At 41.2% G+C, this 15,982-nt stretch overlaps 1 protein-coding gene across 1 annotated transcript in view; it reads right to left on the bottom strand.

The window, feature by feature from the left end:
* Positions 1–15,982, bottom strand: part of sh3pxd2aa (SH3 and PX domains 2Aa) — a 103,829-nt gene that overhangs the window by 67,813 nt on the left and 20,034 nt on the right. The window contains exons 3-5 of the mRNA XM_063884133.1: positions 5,730–5,805; positions 3,077–3,153; positions 627–718 (exon numbers count right to left, since the gene is read on the bottom strand). Coding sequence (XP_063740203.1) covers positions 627–718; positions 3,077–3,153; positions 5,730–5,805 — 245 coding nt within the window. The remainder of the gene's footprint in view (positions 1–626; positions 719–3,076; positions 3,154–5,729; positions 5,806–15,982) is intronic.

The raw sequence follows: 15,982 nt of genomic DNA, 5'->3' as shown, positions 1-15,982 counted from the left end.
TTTCTGTCTTTGCAAACATTTTACAACAGCCCAAAGCATTTAGATTAGGAGAAACACGGTGAACTTTTAAAAAGGATGCAATTATGAAAACACAAATGTACCAAAACAGATGCAAATGAAGAAACATTTAACCAACTAGACAACACATGTGCAGAATTTAGAAAACATTCACCAACTTGACGAAACTTGGCCAACTTTATAATCCCCGCACATCAAAAAGCGCTCCGGTCCCAGCTGTGAGCATCATATTTAGTGTTGCAGTTTCTATTGTGTTTTGATCTTCATGCAGTATTTCGTTTAGGCAGTGCTTTTAATAAATGTGTCGCATGTGTTTTGAAGTTGATGGAGATGTTTCTTTATTTTGTTTTTTTTGTTCTTATATTTGCATGGTTTTGGCAAGTGCAGCACGTTTCTCCCAATGTACGTGTTTTGGGCCGTTTTAGCGCATTTGCACCCGTCATCCATTGTAATTATGTTTTAGCCGTAAAAGTCTATTCAGGTGAGTTTAGCACATCAATAATGATGGCGTAGCTACACATATCCGATGGTGGATTAGTCTATACATGAAGTGTGTGTACATGTGTACTGTGTCTTTGTATATGCACAGTGCAGTCCATGACACTCACTCCACAGGGGGGTGGACGTCCTCGCTTTTTGTCTCAAAGAAGCGCAGGACCTCCTCACTCTGAGAGATCTGAGGGGGGAGTCGCACTAGCGCCTAAAGAGAGAGACAGAGAGAGGAACAAGGGGTTAAAAATGTTTTTTTTATTAACAATTTATGAAATGTTGTAACCAACAGAACACTAATTATGCAGTTCTTACTTTACCTTATGGAAACTGAATAATATTACATAAACAAAAACCCAAGTTAATTTTGTTCAAGTGAGAGAAATACATAGCAGGAAAATAAAAGATTATTCTGGCAAAATCGTTCTTACTTTTTATAGCCAGTTGAAGCGGAATGACAGAAAGCATAGCTTATAAAGAAATAGCCCTCCCATGAGTTATCCAAGAACAGATTAAGAAGTCATAGGACAGAAATGTTCTCTTTTGCATCTCAGAGCCTCCATAGATTTTTGCTTTTTTAGGAAAATAATTGTGTCTTGATGAGCAGGAGTACGTATAGTTCCACAAATGGTAATAAGCCATTCTCCCACTGCTGTATGTTCATTAATAAAGGCACACTGCAGTCAAAGAGAGGATCAGATGTCTGACTTACCATCTATATTTAATGATGCGGCCAGCATCAGCTCATGTACAGAACAGAGGTGCTGGACCATAAAGATATGTGACAACCTATGTACAGACTTTGCTTTCCAATCAGCACAGTCTGAGCTGCCTTCATATTTCATTCATCAAAACCTATATATATATAGAGAAGAGAAAGGGCCTTGTGGTCTTGACTGAAGAGGCCGTATCTCTCTGTGCACTGGACTCAGCATTCTGCAATCTCCACAGAGCAGATCCTTGGAGAACACGGAGTAATTACTCTTGTTTGCCTCATAAACAGGATGCAGGAAGTAAACAGTACGGCACACTGGGTGAAAAACACAGTCTCGCTATAGCAACTGTAGAAATAAGAGTGCTTCAGGTTATTTGGGTAATGAGGAGGCCTTTGTGTGTGCTGAGCTAAGGATCAGGTTCATTTCAGATGTGTGTGATTGCCTTTCGGTTTTTAACTTTTTTTTGGGTTCCAATTACTGAGCCAATTCTGGGGCTAACCTTTTCCTCATGCAGGGCAACAATACTGCCTCCTAATTGTGTGTATAGAAACAATCTAACGTTTGATTTTATGCACCTTCTTCCTACCTCTAGAGGAAGGAAGGAAGGAAGGAAGGAAGGAAGGAAGGAAGGAAGGAAGGAAGGAAGGAAGGAAGGAAGGAAGGAAGGAAGGAAGGAAGGAAGGAAGGAAGGAAGGAAGGAAGGAAGGAAGGGAGGAAGGAAGGAAGGAAGGAAGGTAGGTGGGAGGGCATATTTGAATGAAGGATCTGAATCCGGCATAAATTTTTTAAAAAGTAACACAAGGGAGAACAGGAAGTGATACTCCGAGTCTCTCTTGAACTAATGAATGACAAAATGCTGCCATTTCAATGTTTTTTTTGTCCTTTGGGAAGGGGGCATTAATTTGGAGGAAAACTTTCTTTCCTAAGTGTGGCAAGCGGCTGGAAATGGGCGTTAGTGAGCGTGACTTAATAATGGAAGTGCTAAAAGTCTGTCATGTAGTGCACTGACGGATAAGTTTGATGCACAACTAGGTCGCCCCGCTTCTCTGACTTTGGCACACATGAAAACAAACAACCCCCTTTAACTCTAGGAGGAAAATATCATAACATTTCCCCACCGAGCCGGGGCTCTCGTACCCTCCGAGAGCTGAAGTGTAAGAGCACATTACTGATGCTGTGTCTCAAATCGGATACTTCCCTAAACACACTGCCATGTCCTGCATGTAATGCACTCGATTTATTTGTGTGATGTTGTAACAAATCAGCAGTGATGATCCAATTAGCCAGCTAGATAGCTTGCTAGCTAAAATTGTTCGCCATACCAAATCAAGCCTATAAAAATATGAGTGTCTTTTTTTTACATCAGTATAGTAGTATGCTACTTAAAGAAGACATATTGTACCAATTTTCAGGTTCATATTTGTATGTTGTGCTTCTATTATGACATGTTTCCATGCTTTCAAGTTCAAAAAGGTCTTTAATTTTCTCATACTGCCAGTGATGCAGCACATCTTTTCACCATCTGTCTGAAACCAGAGCCTAGCCAGCTCTGATTGGTTAGCTGCATAAGTCTGTTGTGATTGGTCAACTGCTTAAAGATGTGTCCCGTTATGGACTTATATCAGCAATTGTTAGTACAGAGGCATGTGATATGAGACACATCACCGCAGATTTCTCAGATTATCTCAGACACCAAACTATTCAGTGTGAGGAAAAGGTTTCCACGTCCTCGTTGGGGTCTAATGTGCTAGGTTTAGAGCATGTGAAAGGATCTTTGACCCCTCACAGGCTAGAGGAAATTCCCCAGAGTCAGATGGGGAACTGAAGGATGTTTACAGTAAAGGTCTCTTTACCCTGCAGTAGTCGTCGATGAAACGCAGCCGCTTCATGGCCACGTCTCGCACATGACTCCTCCGGAACAGGATTTTGCCTGGAGGGGAGGAAAAGGAGAAACAAATCAGGAGGAGTTGGAGGAAATGGTGATGATAGATGAAAAGGTAGAGGAAGTAACAGACAGAAAAGACGGAAAAGGGATAGAAAAATCTGACAGGGTTAACAGGACTTGAGATACCCCTGAAATCATTCCGCTTATCACACAGCTACTTACTAAAGTCAATAATTTGACACAACATATTGATTTAAACATGATTTTATTGAAACAAATGACTGTATTGCTCCAGCTAAGAAAAAGTCATACGATGAACTGTAACTTAAAATGACAGCAATGCTGATCAGTTTTTTGTAAATGTCCAAGTCTTTAAAACCTGTAGTGTTTATTACCTGTCTGTATTCTGCTGTTCCCATTAGTGTTAACTCGCAGTCTGTCTTCTGCTGATTTGAGTATTTTAACTTCTGTCCTTCCATTGTTTTCTTTTTCTCTTTTTCACCCAACAAAGCAAACGTTTCCTACTCTTCACAAATATTAAAATGATTGGTATTCAATGGTGTTTTTTGACTGATGGAAACTAATATGCCTTTGGCCACAGCTGATATCACATTTCTGCAGATTGACTGCACATAATCCCTTGATTAGAGCGTTCTCAGCAACAGTCTGCTATCAAAAAAAGAACAGGCCACTGAATGTCCAGATTGATCAATTCCAAAGAGGTGTTATACTCACACATACATCCCTATAAATACACCAGCTGTGAGCTGCTGTCATTGGTTGTAGTATCCTAGCCGATCAGCAGATGTCAGTAATCTACGCTTGTGATTCAAAAGCAGCCTCAGCCCCTGACTCAAGGCCCCAGCTGTCCTCCTATGGATTCCATGACCTCTGCCTGTGACCTGGCTTTCAAAATAACAAATAGGATTGAACACACATGGGTCATGCTGCATTCATCCCACGCAGGGGGAGCATCGAAGACACACCACCACTACCCTACCCTCTACATTCTTTTTCACAAGCGCAAAATGTGTGTTTCGTTACATAATCAGCTGATATGGATCGCCTATTTAAGGAGCTCTACTTATGCAATATGTGTTTTTTTAACCAACATCACAGTTTTCTGAAAAGTGGAAACATTAACTCTTGGTTACCAATTTTGGAGGGAAACGTTTACTAAGGTTTTGGTGCTTAGCAACCATAGTTTTTAAGACACATAGAAGCTTCAGACATTTACCAGTGGCGTGTTTACGGACATATTTTACGACATGACAGATTGGGAAAATCTCTTCAGCTTGCACAGATCTTTTTTTTTTTCTTTAGGCATCTGACCACAGACTCTTTAAAACTCATTTCTGGTTTTACAAATGATTACAATCTATTCTGAGATGGCACATTGCTGTGTCTGTTGCTGAGGTTCTGCCTGATCCACCTATCTTCTTTTGGCGGCACCCAAAAGATATACATCCACCTGGATCCATCTTCATTTTGTTTTTATATGAAGACACATTATTTTTTCTAACATTTGGCACCTACTGCACGTCATATTCTGTAAAAACTGAAAAGCCTCCTGAGACAAATGTATATTTTGTGATATTGGATTTTATTAATAACATTTAATTGATTGATTTACCCATGTCATTCAACACTAACCGTAAGAACATCAACCACCCCGGCCCTTTGGGTTGGTAGCAAAAATAGTGCCGAGGTTTAATACCCAGCCCCTACATCAAACGAAAATCTCTGTAAGGCAACATTTTCATTTCAGTTGAAAGCCTAGAAATAGAAAAATAGTCCTGCAGTTTATTGAATCCCCCAAGTGTCATACATTCAGGGGAGAGGAGTTTATCTCAAGCAAACGCAGACATTCAATAATGTTTGCATCTGTTTTCATAGACAAGAGGTAGGTGGTTTCCAAATTAGTTTTGTTTGTGAGTGTATGTCAGAAAGAGAGGGAAAGAGGAGGAGGGCTAGAGGGGAGATGGAAGAGCTTTTACAGTAGATGCTGCAACCAGCCGTGGGGCTTGAACAGAGCATTAACGAAAATAAACCGCAGTAAACAGACATATTACTACCAAATAAATCTGCAGAAATGCGCATTGCAAACACACAGGTGTACACACACTCATACACACACAGGACATGATTGTGATTAGCAGAATCACTGTCAGCCCTTCTGCCCCCGACACTGCACCTCCACAAACACCACCATCGATCACTGCCACTCTGTAGGTCGCCATGAGCCTGAATGTCAGCCGGCGACTTACAGCAGCAGAGACAAGCATGTGTGGAAGGATTCCAATCAATGCTAGGACACTCACACATACGAACCAACACACACACAATGTATGTCAGAAAGAGACGAAATTCAAATTGATCGGGGAAAAAAATCACACTGGCAAATATGTCTTCATGCAAACACAGCTGGAATTTGAAAGTCACAGAAAGTGGCGAGTCAGCATTAACAGAGCATACATGCCTAAACATATGCAGTACAGGTAGGCATCAGTAAACCAGCTCTTATTGACAGCCCCCCCCCCCCCGTCTCTGCGACTGCCAGCCATAAATTATTAATAAGGGAGCCTGTTCAGATAACTGGGAGCTCCGGAGCAAACTGTTACCTGGGAGAAATGGGATGATCCTCTTCTTTGGGTCTTTCTGCCCTCCCTCAATTGGGAACTTGTCAAGTATCTGCATCTAGGGAAACAAAGAAAGGGGAGAACAACTTTAATCACATGTCTTCAGGGGTTTTTTTGGTACATGTGCTCTCTTTCTGAGAGTGAGATGACAAGATCGATATCAATCTCATGTCTCAATTGTTAGAATTGGAGCCAAGAGGCAATCAGCTCAAAGCATTGCAGCTGGTTTCAAGAGAGTGGTGCAGGAATGAGCCTTTAACAGGGAAATGAGTTAGCTTTTTAGCACTTCTCCTCTTTGTCTGTGATTCGTCTTGACTTTTTCTGGGATTTTTAGGACTAAATATATGTCAGTAAATACCCCTTATTGTGGATGTTGGAAGCTTTTTCCATCTTAAAAGCAGCTGTTACGGCCCCGGCCGTGGCGCAACTGGCTGGGGCACCTGCACCATATGCCGGTGACCCGGGTTCGTTTCCCGACCCGTGGTCCTTTCCGGATCTCACCCCGACTCTCTTTCCCACTTTCCTGTCACTCTCCACTGTCCTATCCGATTAAAGGCAAAAAGCCCCCAAAAAATATTTATATATACTTATTTATTTTTAAAGCAGCTGTTACTAAAAACTGACTAATTAGTACTTCTTATCGTCATCACACCAAACACGAGTCCGCCTTTAAATTAGAGGTGGTGACGTGAAGTAATGCAACCGTCACGTAGTTTTCTGAACATCAACAGCTAGCTTAGCACTCCCCTCAAAACGTGTAAACAAAACTTGTGATACCTCCAAAGTGGCAAGCTAGCCAGCTTATGGTAATAAAAAGGGGACGGCAGCTTTCCCATCAATGGTTGAACACGTTAGCAAGAGATCAATGTAAAATGTACTAACATGTCATTAGCTAGCATAACAAAATGTGTTACTGCCCTACAATGCCCAGTCAACTTTTTTTCATGACATTTGTTAAAATTCCTGCATGAAAATGCAGTTGCAATTACAGTTTACAAGATATTAAAGACTTAAACATGTCAGCAAATTCCCTACTCATAAATATCTTATCCTGTGTTATCCACAGATCCTATTTGTGTCGCAAAATACTTCAGATAATGCTTCTAGGGGGTGTTATATTTATGACACACTATCACTTAATCATCACAGAGAGGACCCGGCAGGATTGAAAACAGACCTGCTGAGGTCCCACTGAGGATGGAGGTTATAGATGGTCCCATTTGTATACACACTGTTTTAAAGCTCAGAAGTATGCGTACCAAGAATGAATATGCTATTTCATCCATACACAATAGGGTGTGCAAAGCATCAATAAGTGGTTTTAGAAGAAGTTACATTCTGTAACTGTTTCTTGGTGAACAATGGCTGAGAGCAGCAACTTCCCTGGCTGTCTTTACAGTGATGTTGCCTAGCAACCAGCAAAGATATGCATGCAAAAAACTGTTTGTCAAAAAAATACTTACGGCATCAAACACGTCAACACACAACCTGTCATTGTTACATTACAAACAGGCAGTAGACTCCTTTAGCGTTTCCAGTCGTGAAAATCTTTTTTCATATCTGTTACTTCAGTCTTTCTCTGGAACTCATCAAAGTGTGGTGGCTTTTAGAAGAGCATGTTAACTGTATGTGTTGCATTTTTATAAATTATAATAGGTGACCATATCCCTTTTTATTTCATGTATTATATATTAATTTAAACTTGCATCACATACTGTAGCATCGTACTGGATATGGGGGAAACATTGTTGTGTTTGACCAAATGTCATGTTATCCTCACAGCCATCAGAACTGGAATCAATAAATACTGTGACTAATTTAGAGGGATTTTTCTTTGGAATTAACAGCTGGTACTGAGAACAAAATTCAGATCCAAGTGGGTCTTAGTGTTTTTTTGTCCAGCGGTAACAGGGCTTTATTAGAACTCTAAAGCATGCTTCCTGAATGCAAAAATCATATTAGACATTGTGGTTTAACAAGCAGCCATGGTTTGTAAGTATGCTCTGAACATCAATGGCTAGCTTAGCACTGACTTTCCAATTGGAGACAAACTTGGTGATTCCTCATTGCAAACTCAACAGTCGCTAGCTAGCTATACACCTTTGTGACAAACCATTATTTTGCCTGTTTACTGTCTACAACAGCTGAATCACAGACAATAGATTGATGTCTAGATTTTATATTACACTCAGAAAGAAAACAATATGCTTGGCATTCTGTTAAATCCGACGGTTCATTTATGGTAACAAAGACTATTATAGGCAAATAAACAATAGTAAACTATTGAATCAGGTGACATCCTTTTGGGGATGACATTTTTCATATCAACCTAATCCCCACATGAGCGCATTACAAACATTGTCAAAATCAAAGCCTGTCAAAGTGTCTTTGGTCGCGAGGAGCAGCGGGGGCTCTGTGAGCAGTTGGGGATCGCTGGAGTCAAACATGCTCCAATTTATTCATAAAGCACAGTGACACGAACATGGTGGAGAGGAGAAGTGCTGACACTGGAGCTGGAGGTGCAGGCCCAAAGAAAAGAAAGAGAACAAAGGAGGATGGAAGGGAAGAGCGAAATGGAGAGAAGGTAATAGTTGAGACAGAAAGAGGAAGAGAAGCAGAGGAGGTCAGCGGGTGTAGATGAGTGTCTCAGCCCTATTGTGTTTACCCAGTTTCACCCTTCAAATAAATCATTCAAGAGGGGGATTAAAGACAAAGTAAAAGCAAAGCAGGGGGTTAGCAAACGCACTGTACGGCAATGCAGCATACTGTTTATTACATATATGCGCAGGGGGGTGGAAGTACTGAAAGGGATATATTTCAAGAGAAGAGAAGAGGAGAGAAAAAGAGAAGAGAAGAGAAGAGAAGAGAAGAGAAGAGAAGAGAAGAGAAAGAAGAGAAGAGAAGAGAAGAGAAGAGAAGAGAAGAGAAGAGAAGAGAAGAGAAGAGAAGAGAAGAGAAGAGAAGAGAAGAGAAGAGAAGAGAAGAGAAAGAGTATTGTCTCTGGGTCTGGTGGCAGAGGACTGTCTGTGAAATACCCTGGGGAACTAAGTGAGCTAAGAGCCCGGTGAAGCTTCAAGACATCTAACATGGAGACGTCTAGTCACACACACACACACACACTTGAAGAGAGATGCCTCACAGGTCATGATCCAGATTCATGGTTGGTCTCTTAGCCTCCCCAACCCCCCTACTCCCAGTCTTCATAGGAATATTTTTCTTAAACTGCCAGGTTCCTGCATCTATACCATAACTTCCACTGCTGCGACAGCACAAAACTTGCAGCACACCCAGATGCTTGAATCCCCAACCCAACCCCCCGCCATGCGGCCTGGGACAACAAAAAGAAATCGTGCTGAATTTACAACCCACTCTGAAAGACACAGAGGGCCGGACGGATGATGGAACAGCAGCCAAACATTTAGTAGAGAAGCAGGTGCTGAATTTGCAGCAATATGTGACTCCACCTTCTTTTTCTCCACGTTCTTGACAAAAGTGAATGATGGGGAGGATTGGAGGTTAGCGAAAAGTCAAGGGGTAAGTAAGTATTTTAGGGTGTGTGTACAGGCAGGCTTTCACAGTACTTTAGCTGTAAATATATAAGCCTCCTGCTTGAGTTTGCTTTATGGTATTCACTTTCTTTGGTTCATTTCTCTTTATTTAATTCAGGAGGTGAACCTATGTTTTCATAAAATAGTGTCTGTGAGCTTAACTGTATGAATTAAACTAAAACAGAGCATTTTCTGTTAACTTAGATTTTATTTCTGCTTTTTTAAATTAAAGTAAGTGCTCATGTGTTTCATCGTTGTTGTAAAGACTACATGTTTTACAGTTAACCAGTAACTGTAAGGGAATGCATATTTAAGGTTACCCACTCAATCCTGTTAACAGGTGCAACTACTGCAAAGGATAGAAGTACCCTGAAGCACCTCTTTGACATGTCAACTGACTATATTTGATTAGCGTTCTTTGTCCCAGCAAGCCCACCCCTCCCCCCCACAATCTTGGATCAAGGTCAACTAATTATTTTAAAGGTTCTCCGGTTGGTTCGAGCCGGCCTAAAATTAACACTTTTCCTGACACATCCAGACAGATTCTTGGCAAGAAGAAACGTGCTCCCATCACGCTAGGAATTGTGGGATAAGAGAGAGAAAAATGGTGAGAACATGTGGGACAGTGGGAGTAAGGTGACACCCTGTAGTTGTCCAGCACTTCTGTCTTGCTACCTTAACTTGTAATATGACACAGTTGTTATCAGTCCAGGTAGTAATATTCCATTCCCATGATGTTGAAAGCGAAAGAACATAAATAAAATAAATAATAATAAAAAAACACTCATGCCAAACCGTTGCTCCACTTCCCAGACTTCCCTTCACACTGTCTCCTTGGTAACCAGCACAGAGAGTGTGAAGAAGAGTTGTGAAGGGACGTGATTGGATGAAGCCTCGCAGCTCTGGACCACTAGTGTAAATGTTGGGAGTCAGGTAAAAAAAAAATAAGGGGAAAAAAAGCAAGAGGTTCTTTTATCTCTTGTCAGTGTGAGTATAGATTACTATGACGTAATGTTTGCTCTACTGTCCATTTCATGCTTTAGCTTTTCTGCAAAGCTCCTACATCATGGATTGATTCTGTTGTTGATTTTGGATATTTACTTTTAATTCAAGCTGATCCAAATGCTGGACTATATTGCTCTGCATAAGTGTGTTATCTTAATAGTTGATAAAGGGAAGAAAAAACCTGCTCTTTGTGTGCATAACTGACAACTCAAAATAGTTCTCATTAGATAGTCTTTTGACATTTAGTATTCAATAGTCTGATCCTCCTCGATGGTTTTGGGTCTAGAAATGTTGAATACTATCCAAAATCGGATCATGAAAATCCTAACCAATCTTAACATGCATGAATTTAACCCAATCAGGACAGAGTAATAATGGCTAAGAATGAGACATTTATAGCTCTTCAAGTATTGATAACATTGATAGAAATATCCATGTCCAAAATGTTCCACTTACTGACATTGATTGAGGTTCATGGAAAAGAAAAAGGTTGGCATTGAGATGCTGGTCCAAGAGACTGTTTGCTTTACAATCGACTATCGATCTGACAAAGATTTAACCTCTGAGGGCAATGGACAATATTTCAGGAATTCCAGTGTAGCCAGCAGAAATCCAGCCCAAGACTTCATCTTCTGTGGGCTGGTTATTGTTTAGAGTCCAAATTGCACCTTGAGACACGACAATGGAGTTGGAGGATGAGGACGATGCCTTCAACCAGCCTGTTTTCACAATCAGCCAGTTTATAAGTTAATAAGAAGCCAAATCATCTTAAGACGATAGTCAAGGAGTTCCGACGTTGCATTTCAGCCAATGCGTTAACAACTATTGCTCTCCAAAAGGACTGTTTCCCTCCAAACAACCAGAGCCCGCTCAATTGTGATAAGTCAATACTACTGGGAATACAAACAGAATGGTTCTGATACCAAATTCTAAGATAACAATTGACGAAAAACAACAACTACCCATCCACCAAACCTTTCTAGGTCAAACTACTTCCTAAGAGGTCAAGCCAAAAACTTCCATTCAACATAATACATTCTGTAGAGTTTCCTATTAAACATCCACTTCAAGAACCATGCTTCATTCAAACTGAAATATACAGAGTAGTCGCTAAATACTTTTTTCTTAGTTCCAGTTACACAAACTTGTACAGCCTGAGGAACAACAGGGTCACGGTTGGACTCTGTTTAGAATGGGACCAACTGCAGCTCCTTCATATCATGTACATGTGCTAAGAATAGAGCCTCCATATAAGGAACTGGGCGAGTCAGTTGGCATTGGGACGCTGCCATACTGTTATTGTGTGGTAGATTGATGCCGGACTTCCTGTCAACGATCATGTGACTATGAGGGTTTGCTCCTTGTTTTGCAGTTGTGGAACAGAATGGAGTGGAAATAAGCAAACACGCGCTTTAAACCTCTGGAACAACTCATGACCGGCACAACAAGACCGCCATGTGATCTTCGCGCCGTTTTTTTAATGGCAATGTGGTGAAAGGAAGCAAGGCCACAAACATAGCAAGCTTGTTCTCACTGGTCTCCCAGCATGACTTGATGGGGTCATTGCTCTCGCTGCTCCACTGGAAGCAAGCACCAGTAATGATAAACCGTCTCATATCCTGTCTCCAGGATGTGAACATGCTCAGACTTTTAGTTTCGCCCTTTGCCTCTCTGACCCCTTTTTTTTACTCGAGGAACACAAGCTCTGGAAGGAAAACGGAGTGCATCTATAGAACCAGTTTTATGCCTTTTTTTTCTAAGGCTAAAATCCTATAGACAGCAGGATAGAACCTAATGGAACACATGAATCAAGTCTCAACGTGCATTAGCACCCAGCAGTATTCGGTTTCAGAGAGGCAGATGTCTGAGATGGGCTCGAGGGGGGGAAGGCGTTCCTTTCCAGCCACAATCACTCGCAGTTGTGCCGCTAAATATAAACTGGCACTGGATCTGGACAAATCACTGTCTTTATATTTGGATGAAACGCGATATCTTGAATGCTTTCTATGCAGTTGAAGCATGCGTGGGAGTTGGATTTGTCTAAACTCTGTTCCTGGAGTTGTCACCACAGTGGGATGTTACACCCCGTGAGGCTCCCCTCAGTTTCAATAAGAGAACAGGTGCAGGGATGCGGTCCGCTCAGTCTGTCCACTGTCGCTCATTAGTCACTTCTCGGGCTGCAGAGTCTGCGGTGGCCTTTGGAACAATGCTTTTTCACAGGGAAACACCTTTCATCGAATAGAATCCCATTTTTCTTCTGGGGCTGAACCGGATTCCAAGCTGATCTTAACATGTGGTGACATATGTAACTGCATGAGTGATATGAAGGTTATGAACCAATGGTTTTGCATTAATAACACACTTTCAATATTGTAGTGGTGGAGGATGGGTTGGTTTGAATATTTTAAGTAATGCAATAAAGATATTTTAATTGTGGCTTGTATTTTTCACTTACTGGATTATTTATTTAATCTATAAAATGTCAAAAAGGCCTTACTTTATCGCACCTGTTTTAATATACTTCTAACTCTAACTCAAGGGCAGGGTTGAAAAAATATAAGGAATAAACTTTGCTTGCTGGAGAATAATATGAAAGACAGAGTTCTAAAACCTCTCGAACAATTCACATGTCTTTCTCAATCTCCCAGGTTCAGCAGGGGTGGGGGTGTTGAAGTTCAGAACACTACTCACACACACAATCATTAAAAATACATACATCAAAGAGATAAAACAGCATTAGCTGTGAGAAAACCTTGAAGACAGAATAGGTCCAGTGGGCAAATAAGGAAAGAGGAGAATGAAAAACGAGCAGGCACTTGCTTTAAGCCTCACATACAGTAATTCACAGGCATTGGCACACAGATGAATATTTATATTTAGCTCATAATAAATTGCAGTTATGAAAGGATGGGAAACAGGAACCATGCCAACCGAGATTACATTTATACAAAGAACCAATCATTTAATCCTACTGGCTTGGCACCTCATTCCAAAGTGTTTAACCTCCCTTCATAGTTAATAGAAGTGCTGGCTAACAAGTGGTATTTCCAGGTCATTTATTTCCACAGCTGCCAGCAGCAACCGAACAACAGCCTCACTTTCCAGAGCAGCCGCAACCTCGATCTGAGGAAAGGAACAGTGTCATCTTACACTCGGACGGTTTCACTTTGGCTTACGTTAAGTAGGCCAGCCAACTTACAGTTCACTGCAGGGAAAGAGGAAGGGCTCTCACCTGTGCCAGTGATCAGCGATAATGGAGTATTACAGGACCTCAAGAGTTTCCATACTGTAAACCTGGCCAAACCACAGGCTCTCCAAGAAGGGGAGAATCAGATGGCATTGCCATACCACGGCCCACATATAAAAGGGTGTGGAAGGGGAAAAGTTTTGGACCTTTGGAATTTGGAACATAACCATAAGTGGGATGAGAGAAGTAAAGAAAGAAAGACGCAAAATGCTGGAAACTACGTGGGAGGAACCTGTGTTAGCTTTTCCTTGTCATTTCAAGTTTTTAATGGATATTAATTAATAAAAACACAGCAAATTGATTTCATTGGCGGTTTATTTCAGAACCTATTGGTAGGGCTGCACAGGTCTGGGCATATTTGCAATTTGTGCTCTTTCTGTGACAACACAAATGGTCTTCATATACTGTCTACGCTGCAGCACCTCTTTTCACCCTTTGTCTGAAACCAGATCCCATTCTGAACTGATTGGTTAGCTGGCGGGCTCTGTTGTGATTTGTCACCCACTTAGAGCTATGCATAATTGTCCCGCACCTTAGCCTACCACATACAATATGTTGGAGCGTCTTTTAAGAAACTTTAGGAAACAAGAATGGAATTGGAGTTGTGAGTTAATGTCTACAAACAGATTGCTTATATCTGCATTTGTTAGCGGATATGGGTTTTTAGGTACTAATAAAAAGAAAAATCATCATAATCGTACAATAGCCCATGGGTTTCAAAAACACAGTTTGGAATTACCTTCCCGAAAACTGAAGATTCATCAATTATTTGAGGTTTTTTTACTTTTTTTTTGGCAATGCAGTCACTCCTTTTATTATTTTTTTTGTGTGAACAAAATTCATTTGACACGGGTTATCCTCTAACGGCTACATTTCTAACTTAAATGGTACTGTATCATGTTGAAGGGATTCATTCAAAAGTACTTTATTTAATTTAAAGCTCCTTCAGTGACTATAGTATATAATGTAATCCGTCTGAGATGGAAGGCCCCCTGGTGGGGAAATTGGATCATGTATTAATAGGAGAGCCTTGGTAATCAGGAGAAAAACCTTTATTGCATCACATATACACCATCGCATACACACTTAAAAATAAAACATGCAAAACCGCCTGCAAGCAGAAACCTAGCCAGTAAGCTATTGCACTTGACCCCTGGAACGTGCAGGTCGTGGAGTATTAGCCAGGGAAAACCCCCTTAGATAGACCAAGAGGGGGGTTGGACGGGGTGAGAGAAAAGCTTCTGAGAAGAGACAGAGACGGATGGAAGAGAGAAGAGAGATATGCGAGAAGCGGGGGGAGATAGAGTGAGAAATGGTAGGAATGAGATATGAATGCTGGGGAAGACGTGACGAGTCGGGTGTTTGGAGAGAGGCAAACACCAATAAGTAAGAGACCGATGGGGACAGGCTCCAGAAGGTTAAGATAGACACCTGGGTTACACTTTGAATTCGAGTGGGAACTCTCACCTCGTATCTCTGCGTGTCTCTATCTCAGTTTCACAGTTTATTTTAGGTGGCATTGAAAGCCTGCATGTTTGGTCCTGCCTACTGTTTACCCATTCACTGTTCATTAACCTGCAGAAAGAGGGGCAAGGCAGGACATTAGCTGAACTGGAACTGGCCGATACTGCAGATAAGCAGGGGCAGTCTACGGATTCCGCACTATAAGCAAAAACATTTGTGTTTACCCATTTGGAATGCTGGACGAGTAGGGTTAAGGCATCAGGTGAACATAGGTGCCTTGGTTAACATAGGAACACAATGCTTGAGTAGCTCCTATATATGGGCTTTGTTTGGTATTTCCATTGACTTTTATTTGATTACAAACAATTTCATTTAGCTAATGCTTTTATCCAAAATGACAGACAATAAGCCATTCAACCATTGAGATACAAACTCAAAAAAGCAAGAATGCTGCAGGTACATTGGCTGTCAATGAGCCAAATCATTGTAATAGCTACTGCATTGGCTTCAAATAAGCCAAAAATGCCTAAGTTGCTGCATACAGAGGTAAAGCTTATTTATTTATTTATTTTTGTACGGTGGAAACAGGTGGGTTTTCTTTTTGGGACAGAAAATGTGTAGACCTTCTGCTGTATTGATATCAATGGTGAGCTTGTTCCACCATTTTTGAGCCAGGACATTCAACAAGTTTGTTTTGTTAGAGGGTTACCAGGGTTCCACTCCCAGTGAGGGGGCAGCCATACGATTGGTCGACGCAGAGTGGAGTGCACATTTCCCCTCTGTGGGATGAATAAAGGTATTCGGATTTTGATTCTGGCATGCTGGAGTGAATGGTTTAACCATGTCCTTAATGTAGGAAGGACCAGAGTCATTCACAGCACAGTGGGCCAGTACCAGTGTCTTGACTTACAGTAATGGCAAGTAGTCAGAAAAAGGTCAATAAAGAAGCACTTCATAAAAACCTTTAATAG

This window comes from Eleginops maclovinus, chromosome 5, assembly GCF_036324505.1.
Source record: "Eleginops maclovinus isolate JMC-PN-2008 ecotype Puerto Natales chromosome 5, JC_Emac_rtc_rv5, whole genome shotgun sequence".
Taxonomy (NCBI): domain Eukaryota; kingdom Metazoa; phylum Chordata; class Actinopteri; order Perciformes; family Eleginopidae; genus Eleginops; species Eleginops maclovinus.
This window is presented reverse-complemented; position numbering and strand designations above follow the sequence as displayed.